The 26,221-nt window shown below is 32.1% G+C and overlaps 1 protein-coding gene and 1 non-coding gene across 3 annotated transcripts; both read left to right on the top strand.

Moving 5' to 3' along the window:
* The first annotated feature begins 1,170 nt into the window (after positions 1-1,170).
* LOC145958485 (small nucleolar RNA R71) lies at positions 1,171-1,277 on the top strand. Its single transcript, XR_014434326.1, has one exon. It is a non-coding gene; the product is annotated as a small nucleolar RNA R71 (small nucleolar RNA).
* Positions 1,278-9,142: 7,865 nt separating this feature from the next.
* LOC109817357 (zeaxanthin epoxidase, chloroplastic) lies at positions 9,143-25,152 on the top strand. 2 transcript variants are annotated; one of them, XM_020382590.3, is made up of 16 exons: positions 9,143-9,871; positions 11,098-11,260; positions 11,413-11,487; positions 11,710-11,810; positions 11,933-12,048; positions 13,284-13,495; positions 22,496-22,587; positions 22,786-22,900; positions 23,007-23,110; positions 23,366-23,411; positions 23,544-23,608; positions 23,722-23,808; positions 23,885-23,939; positions 24,033-24,121; positions 24,193-24,300; positions 24,731-25,152. In XM_020382590.3, the coding sequence occupies exons 1-16, from the start codon at positions 9,354-9,356 to the stop codon at positions 24,750-24,752; spliced, it is 1,968 nt and encodes a 655-aa protein (XP_020238179.1). In that variant the 5' UTR covers positions 9,143-9,353; the 3' UTR covers positions 24,753-25,152. The 2 variants fall into 2 exon arrangements, with proteins under 2 accessions (XP_020238179.1, XP_020238178.1); XM_020382589.3 differs by having other exon boundaries at positions 9,149-9,871; positions 24,216-24,300.
* The last annotated feature ends 1,069 nt before the right edge of the window (positions 25,153-26,221 follow it).

Raw genomic sequence — 26,221 nt, 5'->3', positions numbered from 1 at the left:
CTATCATCCAATTTCCTTCGGTTAGCTAAAAGATCCTTAAGAAATTTAGCATATGTAGGCATCTGTTGTAGAGCTTCTACAAATGGAATGTTTACATACACTTGTTTGATCATATTTAAAAATTTTTCAAATTGTCTATCAAGTTTAGTCCTTGCTAACCTTTGGGGAAAAGGAATTGGAGGGTGATAAACAGTTTGAGGCTTTGATGAAGATACTTTTTCTTTTTCTAATCTCTCTTTTTCAGGTTTTTCAACCATAGGAGAAGCGTCTTCATCAATCTCAATATTATCATTTTGATTAGACACAGGTCCGTCTAATTTCTTCCCACTCCTTAAAGTAACAGCATTAACATTTTCAGCTGGGTTTGCAACTGTTTTACCTGGGAACTTACCTGGAGAATTGTTTGAACTAGGCATCAACTGTGCAATTTGATTTTCCAGCATCTTGTTGTGGAGAGTAATATTCTCAACCTTGACAGCAAGGTTTTGAATAGAATTTGCCATTGAATCATTGGTCTGTTTTTGATTAGTGACAAAATTCTCCATAAGGTTTTCTAATCTTGAAACACTTTGTTGAATTGAGGGTGTCTGTACTGGATTTCCTTCCCCATTAATGAAGTGATTGGACGGACGGAAATTAGGTTGCTGATTGCTAGTTCCTTGAACTGGGTTATTCTTCCAAGAAAAGTTAGGATGATTCTTCCAACCAGGGTTGTATGTGTTGGAATATGGATTACTCTTCTCTCTTCGAGGAGTGTCATAGAAATTATGAGAAGCTGCCACCTGTTCAGTAGTATCTTCTTTTTCTCCAGTAAAAATTGAGGTACAATCTACTGCAGTGTGCCCTTGTTCCCTACAAAGGTCACATACTTGATTTGTAGCCACTGAATTAACCTTAGCTTTTTCCATCTTGTCTAATCTTTGATTAAGAGTATCAAATTTTGCTAAGAGTAACTCAATATTGTTCACTTCATATCGCCCCGGAGTTCCTTTCCTTGCTGTGACTTCTCTTTCACTGTATTGGCTGTGATTTGAGGCTACATTTTCCAAAATAATCATGCAGTCATTAATAGGTTTCCCCATGAAAGATCCTCCAGCTGCTGAGTCTAATATCATGGTGCTTTGTTGGTCCAATCCTTCAAAGAAAAATTGGATGGTAAGCCAACGGTTGAAGCCATGTTGTGGGCATGCTTGAAGATATCCTTTGAACCGCTCCCATGCTTCATAAATAGTCTCTCCAGTGCCTTGTTGGAAATTAGTGATTTTCTTCCTCAATTCTTTAGTTTTAGAAGGAGGAAAGAATTTCTCTAGAAAAGCTCTTTCACATAATTCCCAAGTTGCTATCTTTTCTCTAGGCACTGTTCTTAGCCACACCTTTGCCTTATCTCTCAAGGTGAGTGAGAATAAGCGGAGTCGCATTCCATCAGAAACTTCATCATCAAATTGCTGGGTCTCACAGATTTCCAAGAACCCCGTCTAAGTGGTCATTAGGATCTTCTGATGGTAGTCCTCCAAAGGTGTTCTGTTTGAGCATATTCACCAGAGAAGCTGGTACAGTAGCTCCAGTTTGCATCTCCCCTCCAGGTATCCCACGAGCTACGGGTGCAGAGTAATCCCGAAGCGGTAAATTATCTCGTTGTGCAGCCATGTCAAATTCTCTAAAAAGGTTTCTTTTCCTTCTTAGGAGAGTTCTTTCAATCTCAGGATCAAGTGGTGTTGGTTTCCCAAGACGTAGAGATCTCTTTTGCATTAACCCTAAGGCACTGCAAAAAAAAAGAAAGTGACCCGTGAAATCTGAATTGGAGAAGTAAACACTAAAAAAAAAAATTATTTATTTATTTAAATTTTTTTTTTTTTTTTATAAAAAAATTCGAATTAAAATAATTGTAATTTAAATCAAGAGACGTAGTCCCCGGCAACGGCGCCAAAAACTTGATGTGTGGAAAACCGCAAGTGTACGGTTGTCGTCAAGTAATAAATATCGAATCACAGGGACTACGTGTTTGACCTAGAATTACTAGTATTTTAATTTGAATTTTAAAACAGATAGAATGTTTGTTTTGAGATGATAAGATCAGATTCGCTGGTAAAAGAGATAGTAATGCAATTAATGAATAAGATAAAACTTTAAGATAAGATAAGGAGATTTCCGGGAATCTAGGGTTCGCACAAAGAGTTCCAACAATATTGAATTATTATTTTCATTAATTAATTCTATTCCATCTTGAAGGTAGTCTTAACCTAATTTAATCCTTGCACCTTCTCAGGCTACGAGGACGTGTTTAATTAAAATTAATCCCTACTCTCGTGGTAATTACGTTCAATTAAACCCATTAAGATCTTTGTTAATCTATTGCTCCTTGAAAGCTTAAATCAACTCTCGTGATTTAACACTCAAGTCTGTTCCTTTAGGTTCCGATAATTAGGTTCTCCTCTCAGTTCATCCCTAATTATCTATGATTATGAAAATTAAGATTAATTGTTTATCATAATTATAATCAAGTTCTCCTCTCAGTTCATCCTTAATTAATGTTATTATGAAAACAATAATGTTAAAGTTCATATATAAAATATAAAAGAACAAATCAAGAATTGGAATAAAATTAAGAAACTGAATAATACATTAATAAAGAGGTTCTCAGAGGCTAAGCCCTGATCCCAGAAAAAGGGAAACTACTCACAGGAGTTCATAGTAGTTCTTCAAGAAAAGGAGAATAAAAGAAAAGCAAACCTTAGAGTCGATGGCACAGGCGCCCAACCTTCTCTAAGTGTCAAAAACTGAAAAACTGTCTCCGAAAACAAAAGTCTCCTGTTCTAGGCTAACCTCATCTAATTTATAACCTAAAAGGGTAAAAAGGTAAAACTACCAAGATAAAAATTACAAAAATAAAAATAAAACATAAAACTTAAAAAGCTGGGACGCGAAGTGAATCACGGCCGTGACTGAGAATCACGACCGTGATCTTCTCTGGAGCACATTCATTCACCAAATCGACGCGAAGTGAATCACGGGCGTGATTGAGAATCACGACCGTGATCTTCTCTGGAGCACATCTATGAAGGGTCAGTGGCGTTCACGGGTGTGATTGGGAGTCACGGCCGTGATTTTCTCTGGTGAATCACGGGCGTGATTTAGAATCACGGCCGTGATTTTCCCTGTAGCTCAGCATTTCCTCTTTAATTCTTAAATCTTGATCCTGCTCAGAGAAAACACAACACATACCAAGAAAAGCATAAAATAGGAAAATGATATAAAAATTTATTAAAAACATGAAAGATATGCATGATTATGCTATGAATTCTTGTGAATTAAAGTGCTAAAATACGAGTAAAATACACAACATCACATAACTACTCTGTCGAACTAGAGATCCCTCATGACTTGTCCCTACATGTTGATACGAGTCTTGCATGACAAAACCCAAACCATTTGGTCCAGGATTATATCCCTGTAGGGATACGTGCATTTGTGAATTTGGTCCTAAATAGGGCACTGGCATTTCGACATGAACAGGTTGGGTATTTCGCCAATTCTGTGGCATGCCCCATGGATATTCTCTAGTGGCATTCGCGAATTCTTGTGAAACATTTGTTTGTCTGGCCACATTTTGGAGTACAACACGGGGTGATGTTGCCCCCCTTGTCACAGTAGTCACATTATCTAGGTTTGGATTTACGTGTTCTACATCTACTTGAGTGTCATTGTTCATTTCTCCCCTATTATTAGACGTAGACATGGTTCTTCCACTCCTAAGTCTCATGCAACATACCTAAAAATATTTCAATAGTGTTCTTGATTAAACGGGTCCCACCGGGCGTGCCAATTTGTTTGTGGTGGAATTCGCTTATGAGTCCCTTTTACTCGAACTAGCACAAAATTGTTTTAATTTAGGTATTTTAAAGTGTTCGTGTAATTAAGAATGGAAGTAGACGAGACAAATTAACAAAAGTTGGTTTCCAGATCTTCGTGAATTATGATTAAACAATAATTTGCATGCATGTAAATACTTAAGCGAACAGAGTAAATAAAACATATATTGGCAATACAAATCATCGTCCAACTTGCATAATGATCAAGTTACAATTACAATATTGAAGTTAAACAACCTATAACTACGTGATTAAAAGAAGAAAACTAAACCAATCCTAATCCTAGAAAAAGAAAAGAAATGTGGTCAAGAAATTAGTACCCAGCAATTGCATGCACGGAAGCCATATGCGTAGGAAGAGAGTGCTTTCAAGAGTGCAAGTATGAAATTTCCGACCCCTGTGAAGGTACATATTTCTCGTATTTATAGAGCCAAATGAGGGCGGTTAATTTTGTGCATGTGCGTTATTAGAAGATAACCGTTATCCACTATGCTTATTATGTGGCTTTAAGACGTAACTTCTCGTAACCATTCGTCCCACGTTTTTACTTTCTCGATTCGACCTTTAATAACCACCTTGGTGTGCCTTAACTGTCACAAACCTCCAGTAACTACCTTTCACTTTTTCGAGTCAATCTCGAGTATGCGTGTTTAACACTATAATAAATGTTACATATAGTGATATACAAAAAGTGTTACTATAAGTATAATATATCACTACAAGGAAAAGGATAAATTGCGACGGACAAATTGCGACGGTTATCTAGAAACCTTTGTCGCTTTGATATTGCGACCCTTCATATGACAGTTTTTCAAAACCGTCACAAAATTGTTCAACATTGCAATGGTTTATCGTAAATTGTCGCAAAATTTGTTTAACATTGCGACGGTTTATCATAAACCGTCGCAAAATTGTTCAACATTGCGACGATTTATCATAAACCATCGCAAAATTTGTTTAACATTGCGACAGTTAATCATAAACTATCGCAAATTTTTTTTAACATTGCGACAGTTAGTCATAAACCGTTGCAAAATTTTCAGCATTGCGACGGTTTACTATAAACCGTCGCAATCTACAAGACAATTTTTTTTATTAGAATTTAAAAGTTTTTTTTTTAAGTATTATGTATATTATCTTAATGAACTTATATTTTATTAATTTTATATATACTTCCTTTAACATGAAGTACACGATTTTTTTTTCTTTATATAATTTCAAAATCGAGACTAGAATATAAATTTATCTTTCAACAAACTTATGAATTTATCTTGTATATAAGATGTGTTAGAGTATATAAATAAATATAATTATCATTTTATAACTTAATTTTTGAGTTATCAGATCACATATTATTGAATAATTTACAATGTTAAATTTTATAAATTTTATTTTAAATGTCCATCTTTTTAACACTATTAAAAATATAAAAATAAATATGTTAAATTTATAAAAATCCAGTTTAATTTATTTATGATATAAATATGTTTTTAATATCTAATATATATATTTTTAGATGATAATTTATTTTAAAATATATCTTATAATAAAAATTCTAAATGGAACATAAATCTTCTGATTTTTCTTATTTTGATTTTTTTAATCAATATATACAATTTTACTATTTTGATTTTTTCAATCAACGTATACAATAAATAAAAAACACAAAAGATAAACATGCATGGTACAAATTTTATTTTATCAAAAAATTATTTATTTTAATATATTACATTATATATGTGAATATTAAGACATATATATATATAGATATATATATATTATAATTAAACTTTTAAAAAAATAATTCATTATTAAGAAATTTTTTTTATCACATGAGAATTAATTTCTTTCAAAAATTTGACAGATATCAAATAAATAAACATTTTTTCTGAATCTATATTTTTATTTTATTAGAATATAATTTTATTTTTTAAAATATATTATTTTTATAGATAAAAAATTATGTATATGTCAAATAGTAGTGGGGGCAAGTACCCCACTATTCCAAACGCGCATCCGTCCCTATATATATATATATATATATATATATATATATATATATATATATATATATATATATATATATATAATATAGGGGGTTATAATTATGTGGGTGTAACTTTTACTAAGTATTATACCGCTCAATAAATTTATATTAAATGTGAATTTTGTAAATCCAACCGTTAAATTGAAAGTTCATATCACTTTATAAGTGTATATCAAATTTTTTTAAAATTGAACAACAACTGGAAGGTAATCAAAGTGTTTATATTTTAGTGTATTTTGAAATGAATATATTACATAAATTTTGTTTTATAAAAATGAAGTATCAAATCATCTTGGATTAATATATAGTTTTGTATATATAATCTATGAGAGATATGAACTTTCAATTTAATAGTTGGATTTACCAAATTCACATTTAATATAAAGTTATTGAGCGGTTAATACTTAGTAAAAGTCACATTTAATATATATATATATATATATATATATATATATATATGAGGGGGGTTATAATTACATGGTGTAAATTTTACTAAGTGTACACCGCTCAATAACTTTATATTAAATATCAATTTTGTAAATTCAATCGTTAAATTGAAAATCTTTTACTCTTAAATCATATATACAAAATTTTATATTAATCGAAGATAATTTCTTATAAAACAAAATTAAATCTCTCAAAAAATTTATATTTTCGATGAGAAATTTTTTGTAGGAAAAGCTATATTATTGATGAAATATTTCAGAAAAATTTATATTTGTCGAAAATGTAAGAACTGATTTTAAATTTGATATGAAAATATTATGATATAATTAAATAAGATTTTAAGTTAGTATTTTATTAATGGTTGATAATTAAAAAATAAAACAAGGATAAATACATTTTTTGAATTTTATATGTTTGATTTAAGATAACTTACAAAATAACTCTTGGTAAAGTTATTCTGCTCAATAACTCAAGGTGTGTGTTGAATTTCATCGATCCAATTAATTGTTAATTTAAAAGTTATTAAATTTTACTAATAATTAATATAAAAAAATTAATTAGTTTTGGAATAAATTATTTGTTAATTAACAATATAATTGAAACATTAATTATTTTAAATTATTTAACTAAAATCTTATTGACAATTTACTATATGATCTTAATATTTTTGTATAACTAATATCAGGTTTTAAATTTGATATGAGAATATTATATATAATTTGATAAGATTTTAAGTTAGTATTTTATTAATAGTTGATAATTAGAAAATAAAACAAGGATAAATACATTTTTTTGAATTTTATATGTTTGATTTAAGGTAAATAAATATATTAAATTAATTAATAATTTATTTAAAATATTAAAATTTAATTTATAAGTATGTAATAAATAAATATTTATAATTTTATAAATTATATTATCATTATAAATTATAAAATTAAATAATTTAAATTATAATTTTAAATAGAAATAAGTAGATCTTAATTATAAAAGTAAGTACATATAAATAAAGAATAACTAAATATATTATTATTATTATTATTATTATTATTCGTAATATATAATTATTATATATTATTATTATAGTACAAATATGAGATTGTATATTTGAGCATGACTTAAATGAATTAATTTGTACAAGTTATACTGACAACTTACATATACATTTCGGTAGCTTACTCATCAGAACTTCACAGTTAAACATGCTTGACCTGGAGCAGTACAGGGATGGGTGACCTTCTGAGAAGTCTCCTAGAAATTGCACAAGTAAGAATAAAACATGCTAAACAGTGAAATATCGTGAAATAGAATCCTTGAGAGGCCAAATATGAGGATTGTTACATTAATAAATTTATTAAAATTAAAAAAAATTATAATTTCTAACGGGTAAAAAAAGGGTCGTAATATTAATTTAGAGACAGTTGGTGTGATAGTTGATGAAAGGGTCGCAATGTTAATATAGAGGCAGTTAGTGCGTCGGGTGCTTCAGGGGTCGCAATTCCAATTTTGCGACGGTTTGTGCAACGGTTCTGATAACCGTCGCAAAATTGCCTAGTGACGGCAATTCTGCGACGGTTCCCAAACCGTCGCAATGTTATCTTTGCGGTAGTTCTAACCGTTGCAATGTAGGCCATATAACCGTCGCAAAATCGTCATTTTCTTGTAGTGTATGTAGATATATATCTATTTGGCATATAGCTACACACAATTTTAGTGTTGATTTTGAATGAGATTTACTAACATATTTTATGTGTTACTATAGCTTATACCCACACTTTTTAACAATATACCAACATATATTATATTTATTGTGTAGGTAAAAGTAATTTTTAGGGACACTTATTATGTCACTATAAGATGGGTGTCACTATATGATAATTTTCTTGTAGTGTACGTTTCTGATGTTCCTTCTTGGTAGATGCTCTATCAGTCAATTCTTTCGAGTAACAAACTATTTTTCAAGTGACCCTAACAGGATCATACTCACCTCTATCGCTAGTTTCCTTACACATTCTTAATTTTGATTTTTTATACATGTAGCACATTCTTATAATTTGATTATACACACTTATAGTAATCCTTAATTTAATCCTCTATATATAGAGACTAAGTTATGGATGTGTTACTCGTGTAATGTAAGAACCAAATTAATAATGCACGAGTAACAATGGGAATTGATTTAATTTTTTTTTTTTATGTATCGGTACTAAAATCTGGGACATATATAGGCATTAAAATTCAGTTTTAATCATTGAATTATTTTTATTTTTATTTTGAAAATATCTTAAGCGTAATCTTTATTTTCATTTAATGAAAATAAGTCAATATTTCTTTTTTTATAAAGACAAGAATTATAAACATATTTTTGGGAAAAAAATGAAAGACTAAAAGAAGGTTAAAAAAAATTAATTAAGCAATCATTTTTATATTTTACACGTAGTGAAAACTTATTTAACTCTCAATTAAGCAAACCACTTTCGAATAGAATTTTCATCATCCCTTGTTATAAAGAGTATCAAAATAATGATTTTTTTTTCTTCCCTTTATAAACCAAACGAATGGATAGACGTCCTTATCCACATAGGAAACTAGCACAAGCCAATAAAATTCGATATTTTGATCTCTCGGTGGTTCTGAGCTTCAGATTATTCATACGTGGCCGAGCTTACAACATACGAACCACCTAAGATTTATGGCCACAATTAAGGTACAAAAACGAGTCTGTCACAGTCACCCATTCACCCCTCAAACGTTAATCTATTTTTCCAGTATTTTGACGTCTCCATTCTTCTCATTTTTGTGGCCCTAAACTCTAAACCACCAATTTTGTTCCCTTGTTCACTCATCTGAAGATTTTATTGGTGCCATGCATTGTCAAAACTTCAACACGTACAGATATAAATATAACTCATTTAATTAATTAAAGTTAACTAGTATCCTAGTTATGTATCTTTGAGCCACAAAACACACACAACACAGCAACAACAATCATGGCTTCTACTTTGTGCAATTCTCTTAACCCATCAACAACAGCTTTCTCAAGAACCCATTTCTCAGTTCCTTTGAATAAAGAGCTTACACTTGATGCTTCTTCACCTTTGGTTAGCAATAACTGTGGCCTGGGATGCAGAACAAGGAAGCAGAGGAAGAAAGTGATGCATGTGAAAGGTGCAGTGGTAGAGGCTCCTCCTGATGTTTCCCCTTCACCACAAGGTGGGAGTGGAACCCCTTTGAAGAAGCAGCTTCGGATACTTGTGGCTGGTGGAGGGATTGGAGGGTTGGTTTTTGCTTTGGCTGCAAAGAGAAAAGGGTTTGAGGTAGTGGTGTTTGAGAAGGATTTGAGTGCTATAAGAGGAGAGGGACAGTACAGAGGTCCAATTCAGATTCAGAGCAATGCTTTGGCTGCTTTAGAAGCTATAGATTCAGAGGTTGCTGAGGAAGTTATGAGAGTTGGTTGCATCACGGGTGATAGAATCAATGGACTTGTTGATGGGGTTTCTGGTTCTTGGTAAGTTAAAAGGTTAAGTACTTTTTTCATGCTGTAATTTAGGTGTCTTCTATTATTGTTATCTCTTAGGGTATGTGATTGTGATAATCATTCTGATTGGTTTAATGTCAAAACTTAGATATAATACCATAAGTATAATGCTGTTCTCCGATTAAAATTAGAGTTTCACCTTAATCTGTGTTGACATTTAATATAATTTTTTATTATGCATATTACTAAAGTGAAACTCAAATTATTAGAGAACAACATCAACGGTATCTATGGTACATGCAAGTTTTATCCTTGGTTTAATATATGTTAAATGGGAAATGAATAGGCATTTAAGGTGCTGGACCCTCAAAAACTAATTAGTTGGTTTCAACTGTCTGCAACTGTATTCATTTTAGAAAACTTTAGGACAGATGGTGGTTGAAACCTAGTTGCCACAGTTGATCGGCATGGCTTGATAGATGGTATTATCCTATTGTATGGTTAGAAACTTCAGTCATATCCTTATGAAAGGAAACAAATTATTCATATCATATCCTTATCAAGGTGAACCAATTGAATCTAACAGATGATACATTTGCAAAAGAATGATATTTTGAACACTCCCCTTGCATGTCCATTACTTCAGAATGTGTTTCGTTAAAATTTTATTAGAAAAACCTGTGGAATTAAAACCCGGTAAAGGCAAATAAAAAAATTACTTCCTTCTTTAGTACACTATTAAATATTGCCACATTAAAAACTATATCTAGAACTCAATGAGAAAAAATGACGGTTAAGGGAAAAAAGAGTGTACTAATATCAATTGAGAACTGTGTTGACAAACTTCAATATCATAACTGTTGCAAGAAGTGCCTTATAAAAAGCTGTGAAGTCTAACTGTAGCAGTGGGGTGAAACACAACTGCAATGCAAATTCAGATATTTAACAATGTTTGTGTCATTGGTCCTAGTTAACAAGTCTATTGACATTCTGCTTGTTAAAGAGATTGAATATACTCAGTGAGTACATCTTCATTTTAAAGTTGGGGAAGCTCAGGGTCTTTATTGGACACTGTGGAACTAAACTAAACATATAATGACTTCTAGCAAGGGGAGCTCTGTTAATGTTAATTTTCCTCTCTTTCGCAAACAACAATCTTGTTTTCTTAATATCATGTTAAAAAAAATGTTTTCTGCAATTTTCTTTAAGAAATTTTAGCATTTGATACCAAGAAATGCTATATTGTTGGTTATCAGGTACGTCAAGTTTGATACATTCACTCCTGCAGTGGAACGAGGACTTCCAGTCACCAGAGTTATTAGTCGAATGGTTTTACAAGAGATCCTTGCTCGCGCAGTTGGGGAAGATGTCATTATGAATGCCAGTAATGTTGTTAATTTTGTGGATGATGGAAACAAGGTAATTAGTAAAAGCTTGTTGATTGTTGAATATTCTCCTAATTATAATGTGAAGCTTTTATTTCTTATTGAATATGCTTTGGCAGGCTAATGTGATTAAAATATCATATATTGACGTTTAATAATTTCTCATCCAGCATTTCACAATTTCAGGTAACAGTAGAGCTTGAGAATGGTCAGAAATTTGAAGGAGATATGTTGGTTGGAGCGGATGGTATATGGTCCAAGGTCTTATTAACTCTTCTCTGATTATGATCTTATTCTTTAGTAAATTATATTTCCCATATGAAAGTAGACGTTGCACTTAAACATGACAAGTACAGTGGAGCTCATGTGTGTTTTAGACTTCTTTTTTTGTGAAGTAGTGAACTCTTTCTGTCATTCTGTCTGTAAGGGATTCACATATTCATAAATTCTGCGTTTCATCTTACTGTATATTTTTATGAATAGGTGAGGAAGCAGTTATTTGGGCCCACAGAAGCTGTTTACTCTGGCTATACTTGTTATACTGGCATTGCAGATTTTGTGCCTGCTGACATTGAAACTGTTGGGTATGTTGACTATTATTCATGTATTGTATCTCTATTTGTCCATTTTCTATGAATCATGATGATATTTTGTTAATATTACTTATATTAAGTTAAGAAGCTTACTTGAACTTCTTTGCTGGAAGATACCGAGTATTCTTGGGACACAAACAATACTTTGTATCTTCAGATGTCGGTGCCGGAAAGATGCAATGGTATGCATTTCACAAAGAACCTCCTGGTGGTGTTGATGCCCCCAACGGTATGCATTCTCAATGTGTTTGAGATTTGACATTTGTTAGAAGCACAACCTCTGCAAATGTTAAAGTTTGTATGTGATCTACTTATAGACATACTTTTGAATTGTTTATCCTGTCTTTTAGATAATTGATGCCGTCTTTGAATTGATTGTGGCTGGAATGCATTTTCAACTGTTATGGTAATGACAATTTGATTATTTGTTTGACATTTTGAGCTAAGATAATTTCTATGCTGAGGATCACTGATTATTAAATATGTGCCACTAGTTACTGCAAATAGTGAGCTATTAGTAGGGTTATATATGAAAAGAGGAAAAACAAGGCAGAGAAAGCAGCTCATTGCATCATCTTCTCAGAATTTAAGGGAGCATGCTTCACACCTATGAAACATTGATACTTGCATTTGTTTCTTGTATCAGTATTGGATGTATATCTAATATTTATATTCTTGGGTACTCACCGGATTTGTATCAGAGTAGTATCCAATGTTAGACATCATTAACTACATCAAATCTTAATTTTAATAGGGTCAAGTGGGTTTTTTTCCCTTTGAAATTTGCTGCTAGTGCATGTCAGAAATAGAACATAGTCTCCTTGTTGAACTAGACATGGAAAGTGTCATCTTTAAGAGGAAAGACATGGAAGGCTGTGATTTATAACGACTAGGATTTATAATTTCATTCGTTTTAGAAATGTCCAAAAAGTGTTCTCTTTGTTTGAATTCGTAGAATTACAATTATATATTTATTATGTTCAATAAATTTTATAGACACACATATGTATATCTTCCATGTATTTTATCCTATGATAATCTTATCACTAAATCAAATTTGCATCATATATGATTTGTATCTATGCATAATAGTTAACACTATTTATTTATGTTTTGGTAAAAACACTATTTATCAGAGATTATCTAACAATTGATATTTAAAATACAAAGATGGACCTAATTGCCTCTCGCCCATTCTATGCCAGTCATTTTCTTCTATTACTGAATCTTCATCCATCTTCCTTGACATGGATTGAATGGATTATTTATATCAAGATGGTATTATGATGAAGATGCTAATCAAATAGCGTGGGTTGTATAACAGTAATTTAGCATTGGAAATTCAGACATAGGACAGCCTTGAAAAATACAAAATAGAAGTGAATATTTATTTTCTTCATTTTCTATGAGGAAAAAAAATGTTAAATCATCATTATTAATTTCATAGTTCTTTCTGCATGACAGGAAAAAAGGAAAGGCTACTTAGGATATTTGAGGGCTGGTGTGATAATGCTGTTGATCTGATACTTGCCACAGATGAAGAGGCAATTCTGCGTAGAGACATATATGACAGAATACCAACATTGACATGGGGAAAGGGTCGTGTGACTTTGCTTGGTGATTCCATCCACGCCATGCAGCCAAATATGGGCCAAGGAGGGTGCATGGCTATTGAGGTATATGTTCTTTCTATATGGTACTTTATCTATTCATTCTCAATGAAATACGAAGTTATTATCGGTTTTAGTTAGTTTTAGCAGTTTCCTACTTATTCAGACCAGGAATTGACTAATACTAGATAAATGAAAATTCTTGGCTTAAATATTATATGTATCATCAGGGCCGCATTTAGGAATTTCGGGACCTTAGACTATAGTTTAATAATTTTTATGTTATTTTTCTGGCTTTTTGAGCTACAAAATTATTTATTAAAGTTTTATAATCAAGTAATTATAACATTTCACTCTCAATAGATAATATAGTTAACCCATTCAATCTATCTTGTAGCATAGTTGATCATAAATATGATTTAATCAATTTTAATTTTGAAAAACTTCTTTTGGCAATCGCAACAATTACAGGTAATGTTAATAATATACTATAAGTAATGTATGTATTTGGAAAAGAACATTATCTTTTTATATAGTTCAATATTTTCAGTGGTGTGTTAATTTTATTTGTTAGAATTTCTTTCAATAACTTTAATTTTGAAAACAAATCAAGACCATCAATATCAAAATGGTCCTCAAAACTCAAAATCTTTTCAAGATTGATACAATATTTTTTCAATTCATCTTCCCCTAAAGTTTTAAATTTATTTGAATCAAATAAAAAACCAAACATGTTTTCATATTCTAAAAATTGTTCAAATCGAATCTCAATAAAAGAAATAGATTGATTTAATATGTACAAAAAATAATTAATGCGAAAAGAATCTTCAACAGAATAAGTTATCTCATCACTATCAATGTCATCAAAATATTTTTTCCTATGAATCTTACGTTTTTCATTGAACTTAGGTTATATATCCATTTCAATAGTCATTTCTTTAGTGGATTCTAATGCAGATGCAAAACCATTTTTCCTATAATTTTTTTAAATAAGTTAGAAGACCTCTTAAGTGATCTATAGCAACATCTATATGCATATCTTTAGATTGCATGATCTTACTTACAAAATTAATCACAAAACGAATATCATACCAAATATTCATTCCCAATAAAAATTCAAAATTCTTCATCTCATAAGTCGCTAAACACATGGCTTCACTTTTTAGCTTAGGATCTTCACTAGTTTTTGATAATTGAACAAGTGCATCCCTTGTTTTTGGTGCTTGAAACTTTATGGCTTTAACGCTTTCAATTTTACATTCCCATCTTGTTTGAGATAGTGATTTAACTGAAAACTTAGATATATTTTCTTGTAAAATTTTTCACTGTTTAGTAGACGAAGCAAACAAAGAATAAATACGTTACAAAACTCCAAAAAAAGAAACAGCTCTAGTACATGAATTTTCCATATCACCTAGAACTAAATTCAAATTATGACAACCGCAAGGAGTATAATATGTTCTAGGGTTTATGTCCAGCAATCTCTTTTGTACTCCTTGATTTTTGCCTTTCATATTAGACTCGTTATCATACCCTTGCCCCCTAATATCATTAATATCAAGGCCATATTTTATTAATACATGAGTAAGTTCCTCAAAAAGACCTTTTCCTGTTGTGTCATTGACTTGTACAAACTCTAAAAAATATTCTTTATTTTGATGGGACAACTCAAAGCATCAACACATATCAAAATAAGAGTCATTTGCTCTTGATGACTTATATCTGGAATACAATCAAGAATGATAGAAAAATATTTTACATCTTTAACTTTTTTTAGTATAATATTTTTTATTTGAGAAGCTAACAATTTTATAAGTTCATTCTGTATAGTCTTACTCAAATAATGATTATGAAGTTTACCATTCTTTATACGCTTAACATGCTCTTGCATAATTGGATCAAATTCCACTAACATCTCAATCAAACTCAAAAAGTTTCTATTGCCTTTTTGGTATATTTTTTCGTTTGTCCCATGAAAAGATAAATTTTTTTTAGAAAGATGTTTAACTATAGCTATAATCCTTACCAAAACCTTCTCCCAATGTTCCTTCTCCTTATTAATTTGTTCTTGGATCTCCTTATCAATTGTATTTTTCTTTCTCAATCTTGCTTCTAATTCAATCCATTTATCCATATTAGTTACATGTTCATAACTTGTTTCGTGACTCTTAAGCTTGGAACCAATATTTTTCCAATCTCTAGTACCTTCATTAACTAATTGATTAGCAATACAAGCACAACTTTTTGAACAAAACAACTTACAACAAAAACAATACACTTTATCTAAATCCTTTGAATAAACTAGTCATCTTCGATCATATTTTTGTCCATTTGGCATTACTTTTTGGTAGTAAAATGAAGAAAAATGTCTATTATTTTCATCTTTTGGATACTTCATATTGTTATATCTAATTGGACCATTTTTAACTATTAAGTCTCTAAAGTTTTCATCAATATTTTTCTATTGTCCTGGATCATAAATATTTTTAGAAACTTCATAAATATTTAATGTACTATCTTCTTGACTTGGATCAGGACTATTGATATTGTGAAGATTTTCTACCTCTTGAATGTTTTCATTATCAGTATTTTGCTCTACTATATTAATATTATTTTGGATTTCTAGTAGAGAATTTTTTGTCATATTTGTATTTGTTGAACTAGTTGTAACATCTTTTTTATGAATAGTAACAAATTTATGAAGAGCACCATGTTGAGATTGAATTAATTTTTCAATTCTTCTCTTTTTTTCAACTTTTCAAAACCAGGTAGATACTTTTTATTTGACATATTTTATTGATTGGCTGAAATAAAAATAACAAGAAAAATAATTTTTAAAATTAAAAAAAGATAACAATGAAACAATAAAACTTGGAAAGTGAAAAATTATATCTGTGAATGAAAATTTCTTTAAGTTATGGCTATGCACTGTCACAGCTATGAATATCCAAAACTGAAACCATAGTGACAACCGTAGTAACTTTTCATTTACAAAAATTAATAAATGGGTTTTGGTCTTTTAAGTAATTTTAATAATAAGAAAATAAGAGATATAAAAAATGTAAGATATGTGTCTTATAAAATATTAGGCCTTATGTCAAATATTATTAATTTTTTAAAAATTAATTTATATCAATAATACTACTATTAAAAAAATTTAAAAGTCTTATAAGTTTGGAGGCTCTAGGCATTAGCCTTAATCGCCTTATTGAATGTCCATAAATTTCATCTATGATTGAGTTAGTGTCAAATTTTTCAACAAATAAGTGAAAGACTATTTTGTACTGTGACTATTAGATACCCCCTTCTCTTTATACTTATGTGTGCCTTCTTACTTATAGAATCAAAATTTCACATAATGTTCTATGGTATGTTTGGATAAATTTTTTCATAAGTATTTTAGGAGAAAAAAATAGGAACGAAAAATAAAATAAATTTCTCTGTAAGATAAAACTAATTTTTGCACAATTCAAAATAGTTTTTTGGATAAGCTAATATGAGGAAGTATTTACAAATTAGCTTATGCATAAATCAATTTTAACTTATGAAAAAATTTATTTCATTTTTTTCTTATTTTTCTTTCATGTAAGTACTTATAAAAAAGTTTATCCAAACATGTTCTAAATTATAATGTATTAGCCCATAAGATACAAACTTATCAAACCATAAATAGTGATTGTTGTATATGCTATTTTTGGTTTACATTAAAATTATATTTCTCATAATAGAAAATGGAAACATGATAGGCGGCTCCTACTTGTTGCCCTCTCCGTTTGACCCTAATTCATGTTAGACAGCTGTGGCGGCCAGCACCGAAAACACTTTCGGTGATTTTTGATTTTTAAATCAAAAGCGGGTCCCACATAATAATAAAATAATATTAAAAGTTTAGGAGAAATTACGAAAATGCCATTGGGACTTTCCTATAAATAGGGAAGCTGAAAACCATAATTTTCATCCCAAATCTTCTTCTCTTCTCTCTTCCTCTCTTATACACCTTGAGATCTGTTCTCGGTAGTAGTAGTCTCCTAATAGAAAGGAGTAAGTTATAGAGAGAGAAGTGTTGTAATTTCCTCCCTTTCAGTAAATAATATTTTTACTGTGGTTATTTTCTCCCTTGTCTCTTTTTTACTCATCTCTTATTTTAGCTGTGAGTAACTATTAAGCCTACTCTGGACCTAACAGTGGTATCAGAGCCACTAGGTTGTTTATTATTCCGCTGTGGTGTACATTGGTATAGTATCGGAGAAAATTCTTAGTATGCTCTGTGGCTGCAGTATTGTCTGATCAGTCACATCAGAAAAGAATTATTCTTGTTACTGGATTTTATCATTGTTCCAGTAGGCGGTACTATTCTAGTGGAAGTTACTTAAGTCGGTTTAATAGAAGAAATTATGGCAGCAAAGTTTGAGATAGAGAAGTTCAACGGGAACAATTTTTCCCTGTGGAAATTGAAGATAAGAGCAATTTTGAGAAAAGACAACTGTCTTAAAGCAATTGAAGGCAGGCCATCAGATATTACTGATGAAAAGTGGAGAGAAATGGATGACAATGCTGTTGCCAATTTGCACTTAGCAATGGCTGATTCAGTTTTGTCGAGCATAGCAGAGAAGACAACTGCAAAGGAGATTTGGGACACGCTCGTAAAATTATACGAGGTCAAGTCACTTCACACCAGAATATTCTTAAAGAGGAAACTCTACACTCTTCGAATGAGTGAGTCCACAGCAGTGACGGACCACATCAACAATCTGAATACGCTATTTGCTCAGCTTTCAACAGCTGATTTCAACATAGTGGAAAATGAACGTGCGGAGCTTCTACTTCAGAGTTTACCAGATTCATATGATCAACTCATCATCAACATAACAAACAATAATGTTGTTGGTCGTCTATCCTTTGAGGATGTTGCCGGAGCTATTCTTGAAGAAGAGTCCAGGCGAAAGAATAAGGAAGACAGACTGGAAAGTTCAAAGCAAGCAGAAGCTTTGACGATGATGAGAGGAAGATCAATGGAACGTGGCTCCAGTGGGAGTCAAAATCATGGTAGATCAAAATCTCGAGGAAGGAAGAACCTCAAATGCTATAATTGTGGCATGAGAGGGCACATGAAGAAAGATTGTTGGCACAAGAAGAGTGGAGGAGGGAAGAATTCTGAAGCGTCAACCTCTCAAGGTTGTGTTGCTAGTACCCAAGAAGATGGAGAAATATTGTACAGTGAAGCAATAAGTTCTAGAGGCGAAAAACAACTCCATGAATGTTGGATATTGGATTCAGGTGCAACCTGGCACATGACTCCAAATAGAGATTGGTTTTGCACTTATGAACCAATTTCAGGAGGATCCGTATTTATGGGAAATGATCATGCTTTGGAAATTGCTGGAGTTGGTACTATCAAGTTAAAAATGTATGATGGTACTATTCGTACAATTCAAGGGGTACGACATGTGAAGGGCTTGAAAAAGAATCTATTGTCCATTGGGCAACTAGATGATCTCAAGTGCAAGATCCACGTTGAAGGTGGAATCTTAAAGGTAGTTAAAGGCAATTTGGTGGTGATGAAAGCTGAGAAGATCACATCAAATCTATACTTGCTCTTGGGAGAAACGTTGCAAGAAGCAGATGCATCAGTTGCAGCAATAAGTCAAGAAGAGGCAACGATGATGTGGCATCGTAGACTAGGACATATGTCAGAGCGAGGCCTGAAAATTCTTGCGGAACGTAATCTCTTGTCAGGGCTTAAAATGGTAACCTTACCATTTTGTGAGCACTGTGTGACAAGCAAGCAACATAGATTACAATTTGCCAAAGTAACTACAAGGAGCAAACACATACTTGACTTGATCCATTCTGATGTTTGGGAATCACCAGAAATTTCCATGGGAGGAGCAAAATATTTTGTATCATTTATTGATGATTATTCCCGGAGATTGTGGGTGTACCCAATCAAGAAGAAGTCAGATGTGTTCCCAGTATTCAAGGAATTTAAAGCACAAGTAGAACTTGATACTGGAAAAAGGATTAAGTGCTTAAGGACAGACAATGGAGGAGAATATATAGATGGTGATTTTCTGGCATTCTGCAAGCAAGAGGGTATCAAGAGGCAATTTACAGTTGCTCATACACCTCAGCAGAATGGGGTAGCAGAGCGGATGAATCGAACTCTTCTAGAAAGGACAAGAGCTATGTTGAGAACTGCAGGATTAGCCAAGTCTTTCTGGGCAGAAGCAGTCAAAACTGCTTGTTATTTGATCAATCGCTCACCATCAACAACAATTGGTTTGAAGACACCAATGGAGATGTGGAATGGAAAACCATCAAATTATTCTTCATTACATGTGTTTGGATGTCCTGTGTACGTGATGTACAACTCCCAAGAAAGAACAAAGCTGGACCCAAAATCCAGGAAATGTATATTCTTGGGTTATGCTGACAATGTTAAGGGGTATCGCTTGTGGGATCCCACTGCCCGCAAGGTTGTTGTTAGCAGGGATGTAGTGTTTGCAGAAACTGAACTGCAAAAGGAGCAGGAAAATGACAGCACTATCAAAGACACCAGTATAGTGGAGATAGGAGGAAAATCTAAAGAAGATGACACCTCTGAAGCAGAACAAGAGCACGATGAACAAGAACCAAATGAGGACAATGATGGAGATGTTCGACGAACAACACGTCAGACGAAGAAACCATCTTGGCATTCAGACTATGTTATGGCAAGTCATGATGCGTACTGTCTCTTAACTGAAGAAGGAGAACCATCAACCTTTCAAGAGGCGTTGAGGAGTTCTGATGTTTCTCAGTGGATGGCAGCAATGCATGAAGAAATAGAGGCCTTACATAGAAATAAAACATGGGAACTTGTTGATCTTCCAAAAGGTCGAAAAGCCATTGGTTGCAAATGGGTCTATAAGATCAAACGTGATGGCAATGATCAAGTGGAGAGATATCGTGCAAGATTGGTGGTTAAGGGATATGCTCAGAAAGCGGGCATTGATTTTAACGAGATATTCTCGCCAGTTGTCCGATTAACCACAATCAGAGTTGTTCTGGCTATGTGTGCTGCATTTAATTTACATCTTGAGCAACTTGATGTAAAGACTGCTTTTCTTCATGGGGAACTCCAAGAAGAAATATATATGCTCCAACCAGAAGGCTTTAAAGAACAAGGAAAAGAAAATTTGGTTTGTAGGTTGACCAAATCTCTGTACGGTTTAAAGCAGGCGCCAAGGTGTTGGTATAAGAGATTTGATTCCTTCATTATTAGCCTTGGTTACAACAGACTGAGTTCAGACCATTGTACGTACTACAATAGGTTTGATGACAATGATTTCATCATCTTGCTGTTGTATGTGGATGACATGTTGGTGGTAGGCCCCAACAAAGATCAGATCCAAGAATTAAAGGCACAATTGGCTAGGGAGTTTGATATGAAGGACTTGGGACCAGCAAACAAGATTTTAGGGATGCAAATTCACCGAGATAAAAAGGATAGGAAGATTTGGCTTTCTCAGAAGAATTATTTATTGAAAGTCTTGCGGCGCTTCAACATGCAAGACTGTAAGCCAATTTCGACCCCACTTCCTGTCAATTACAAATTATCCTCAAGTATGAGTCCTAGCAACGAAGCAGAGAGGATAGAAATGTCTCGAGTGCCGTATGCATCAGCGGTGGGAAGCCTTATGTATGCCATGATTTGTACGAGACCAGACATTGCACAAGCAGTGGGAGCGGTCAGTAGGTTTATGGCAGATCCTGGTAGAGAGCATTGGAGTATTGTAAAGAGGATCCTTAGATATATCAAAGGAACCTCAGATGTTGCATTATGTTTTGAAGGATCGGAGTTTGTTGTCAGAGGCTATGTTGATTCAGATTTTGCAGGAGATCTGGATAAACGAAAATCTACTACTGGTTATGTGTTTACACTTGCTGGAGGAGCAGTGAGCTGGTTGTCTAAGTTACAGACTGTTGTAGCTCTATCTACTACAGAAGCTGAATACATGGCAGCTACGCAAGCATGCAAGGAAGCAATTTGGATTCAAAGGTTACTGGAAGAACTCGGGCACAAGCAGGAGAAAATTACTGTGTATTGTGACAGTCAGAGTGCCTTGCACATTGCAAGGAATCCAGCCTTTCATTCCAGGACAAAGCACATAGGAGTTCAATATCACTTTGTTCGTGAAGTAGTAGAAGAAGGAAAAGTGGATATGCAGAAGATCCATACAAAAGACAACATAGCAGACGTAATGACAAAGCCTGTCAACACTGACAAGTTTATATGGTGTCGATCCTTATTTGGCCTATTGAAGACATAAGCAACATGAAGTATCAATGGTGTGAAGATATGATTAACTTAATCATAATCTTCAAGTGGGAGAAATGTTAGACAGCTGTGGCGGCCAGCACCGAAAACACTTTCGGTGATTTTTGATTTTTAAATCAAAAGCGGGTCCCACATAATAATAAAATAATATTAAAAGTTTAGGAGAAATTACGAAAATGCCATTGGGACTTTCCTATAAATAGGGAAGCTGAAAACCATAATTTTCATCCCAAATCTTCTTCTCTTCTCTCTTCCTCTCTTATACACCTTGAGATCTGTTCTCGGTAGTAGTAGTCTCCTAATAGAAAGGAGTAAGTTATAGAGAGAGAAGTGTTGTAATTTCCTCCCTTTCAGTAAATAATATTTTTACTGTGGTTATTTTCTCCCTTGTCTCTTTTTTACTCATCTCTTATTTTAGCTGTGAGTAACTATTAAGCCTACTCTGGACCTAACAATTCATACTTTAATATTCTTAAGTTATAACTGATTTTCTAGACTTCGGGTATCAGACTTTTTTCTTGGTTCTTTTCTTGGCGAGCCTTTCAAATAAACTGTTGTATTTCCATGACTATGATGGATATACACCACTCACAGTAACATGCATAAAATTAAAATATAACCTATTTAAGAGGAGATGGAGATGGATATACATCTCTTGTTTGAGCCTTAAAGGGGACTCGTACTTGATGAAGCACTCAAAAAGTGAGGCAAAAAACCTTTCTGACAAGCTTGTTTTGTCAATTCAGGACAGCTATCAACTTGCATGGGAGTTAGACAATGCATGGGAACAAAGTATTAAATCAAGGAGTCCAATTGATGTTGATTCTTCCCTAAGGAGGTAAGATACCATTTTGCATTTATGCAAAAACAAATGATGATATTATTGACTTGATTTGAAAATATAGATGGCTTCTCATATCAATCATGATCCAATACTTAATGTTTCATCATTTTCAAATTGGTAAAATTGATGAGAAATCTCTTTGGTGGTTAATGGTGCTCATTTTTTCCTCCCTTTTTCCATTAATGCTTCTAGCTATGAGAGAGAAAGAAGGCTACGAGTTGCCATTATTCATGGAATGGCTAGAATGGCAGCTCTCATGGCTTCCACTTACAAGGCATATCTAGGTGTTGGTCTTGGCCCTTTAGAGGTAAGAACTTCAATTTTCTAAATAAGAGAATGAAAAAAACAAGTTGACACTTCAATTTGAAAGACTAAAATGCAAAAGTTTCATTATTGCTTCCCTTACTCTACAGTTTTTGACTAAGTTTCGCATACCACATCCCGGAAGAGTTGGAGGAAGGTTTTTTGTTGACATAATGATGCCTTCTATGTTGAGTTGGGTCTTAGGTGGCAATAGGTAATGATTAGAGCCCACTTTGCTTTGCTTATAGACTTTTATTTTTCTTAATCCGGTCTTCTGATTCAACATTCAGTTAGAAATCTGGGTCAATGGATAAATGATGGGAAGTTCAAGAAATTGACAATATTGATAACAATGTTTAGTTTTTACTTATGTCCAATATGACAGAAATATAATGTATCATCAGGTGTAATTGTGTAAAGTTGTGCAATTTGATTACTTACAACATGAAAAATGATGCTACTTTTGCAGCTCCAAACTTGAGGGTAGACCACTAAGTTGCAGACTTACAGACAAAGTACGTTGCACAAATAATGTTACTTTTGTACTTTGTTGCTGAGAAGATATTGTATATCTGGTAATTTATATGTTCACATCTGTTAGATTTGTTGTGATCTGGATGCTGATAGCTGTTTGATTATTTATGAAGGCAAATGATCAGTTACGCATATGGTTTGAAGATGATGAAGCACTTGAGCGTGCTATTAATGGAGAGTATGTCTCTGAGTAAATATTTATATATTTATAAGTATCATCCTTTACATATTTCTTATAACTAATATAAATCTCATAACTATTATGTCCATCCTTCTTGTTTCCAATTATAGGTGGAATTTATTACCACATGGAGATGGAACAAATCTTTCAAAGCCTATATCTTTAAGTCGAAATGACATGAGACCCTGCATAATTGGGTATGCTTGCTGCTATACACCTGGTAATGTATTTTTCACTTTCAACCTATTTTCTTACATGCTTTTGTAATTGCAGGAGTGAACCACTGCAAGATCATGAAGGCGATTCAATTACAATACCTTCACCCCAGGTAACACAATTTATCTTGACTTGAATCAAACACGATTTCACACTTGATGTGCTTCAAAATCATGCACCATAATCAATACTTTCTCTTTTTAAGGTTTCTCCAAGGCATGCTCGAATTAACTATAAGGATGGTGCCTTCTTCTTGACTGATTTGCGGAGTCAGCATGGCACATGGATCATTGAGTAAGTAAAAGAAATGGAAGGTACCTCATTTTATTTTAAAAAAGCTTCAAGTATTTTACAAATCTATTTAGTATCATTCTCATCATGTTTTCAGTAATGAAGGCAAGCAGTATCGGGTACCTCCTAATTATCCTGCTCGCATCCGCCCATCTGATGTTATTCAGATTGGTTCTGAGAAGGTTAGATAAAAAGTAGTTGCAGTAGTCATATTACACATTTGCACCTTCTAGAACTTATATCGGTACATGAGATACCATTGGTCAACATATGACAAAGACTTTACATTTGTTTGATTGAATAATGAGATTCACAACCTATACAAATTGCACATTAATAGTTGGATGGTTTAAATATACAAATTGCACATTAATAGTTGGATGGTTTAAATTTAATCTCATTGAGTAGTGTTACTTATATATAATTTTATCTCATAATTATTTAAAATAAAAGTATTAAAGTTTAAAAGCGTTTTTGTTCTTCAAGTATTGTAGATGTTTGATTTTAGTTCTTCAAATTTTAATTAAACATTTTTAGTCCTTCAAATACTACAAATGCGAAATTTTATTTTGAATGATTACTTTGATGTCTAAGAATCCAAATTATGTGCAGGTTTCATTTCGTGTTAAGGTGACAAGATCTGTTCCAAGTGACTTAGAGAAGGAAAGGACACGAACTTTGCAGGAAGTATGACTGTTTCTGTCTAGTTACATTTTGCAAGACATGGAAAAGTTGCACAACAAAAATTTGAAGTTGTAGAGTAATATCTGCAATATTTTAGGATGGGGTATCATACAACAGTCCAGTCATTTAGGATCTGATCACGTTACATGCCTATGTGGACTTTTTGAGGGATTCTTCGGTATAAAAATTGTTGCCCCACTACAATACTTGTAATGGCATTTGGTAGAGTTGGATATATTAGGAGTCATTAGAATTTATTTAATTTCCCATGTTTAAAAGTCTCTTCTCAACTTTAAAATACATTATTTTATACGATATTTACACTAATATAGATGTGTAGTTAACATTGCCTTCTCTTGTGTGACTCATGAATATGTGTATAGTTGATCTACTATCTTATATCCTGTGTAATAAAGTTATATAATAAAAGAATCTCACAAAAAAAAGTAAATATAAAACATAATTAAAAAATATCAACACAACGGAAGAGTAAGGTTCTATACTTGTTGATTTTAAATAAATAAATATAATAATAATCCTCCTTTTTGTAACAATAAAAATATAATTAGTATTAAAATTTCCTTTTAAAATAAATAATTTTTTTTACTTGTTTTAATGGTAAAGTTATACTAATTTTACACATTTAAATAAACATGACCAACGTCATATGATGCTAATACATTACTTATTTTATTGGTTTGAGATGATTCCTGATTTTTCTGTTGTCTTTCCATAATAAATTATAGCGACGACTACTACTCTGTTTTTTACGTACGTTAACGTTGTTTCATTGTAACTTTAATTGTGGTTAATTAAAGTTTCCTAATAATTAATTTTTAACTTTCTATTTATTTTGAGATTGGACTAACAAATAATATTGTAACTTAGTTACATATCTCTCTTGAAATTATATCAACTTTATATATCTTTTATAAGGTGAGAACATTCTCTTTCCTTACTTATTTCGATAATATCTTTTCACTCGTGTGACTGGCAAGCTTTGATAATTGATATATACCATTGTTGTTAGTGGGACAACAATCAAATCCACACACAGGAAAAGAAAAATGAGGGAGAGACAAAAATTGCTCCAACACACTGTATTTGGTTAATGCGAAATGTGTGGAAAAAATGAGAAGCGGCGATAAATATGTTTAATGGTTTGATAATTAATTAATTATAACAATATAATAATTAATAAATATAATACATACATATATATATATATAGTCTAACAGTTATAATTAAAATAAAATATATAAACAATAAAATTATAATAAAAACATATATTTATCTCCAAATATTTATTATAAATAAATATCATAAAAATACATATTTTTCCAATAAATATTATATAAAATAATTTTTTAAATATTTATTATTTAATTAAAATATTTATAATTATTTAAAGTCTCTAAT

Source organism: Cajanus cajan, chromosome 5, assembly GCF_000230855.2.
Source record: "Cajanus cajan strain Asha chromosome 5, NIPB_CcT2T_4, whole genome shotgun sequence".
Taxonomy (NCBI): Eukaryota; Viridiplantae; Streptophyta; class Magnoliopsida; order Fabales; family Fabaceae; genus Cajanus; species Cajanus cajan.
Note: the sequence above shows the minus strand (reverse complement) of the source record. Positions and strands in the feature narration are given on the sequence as shown.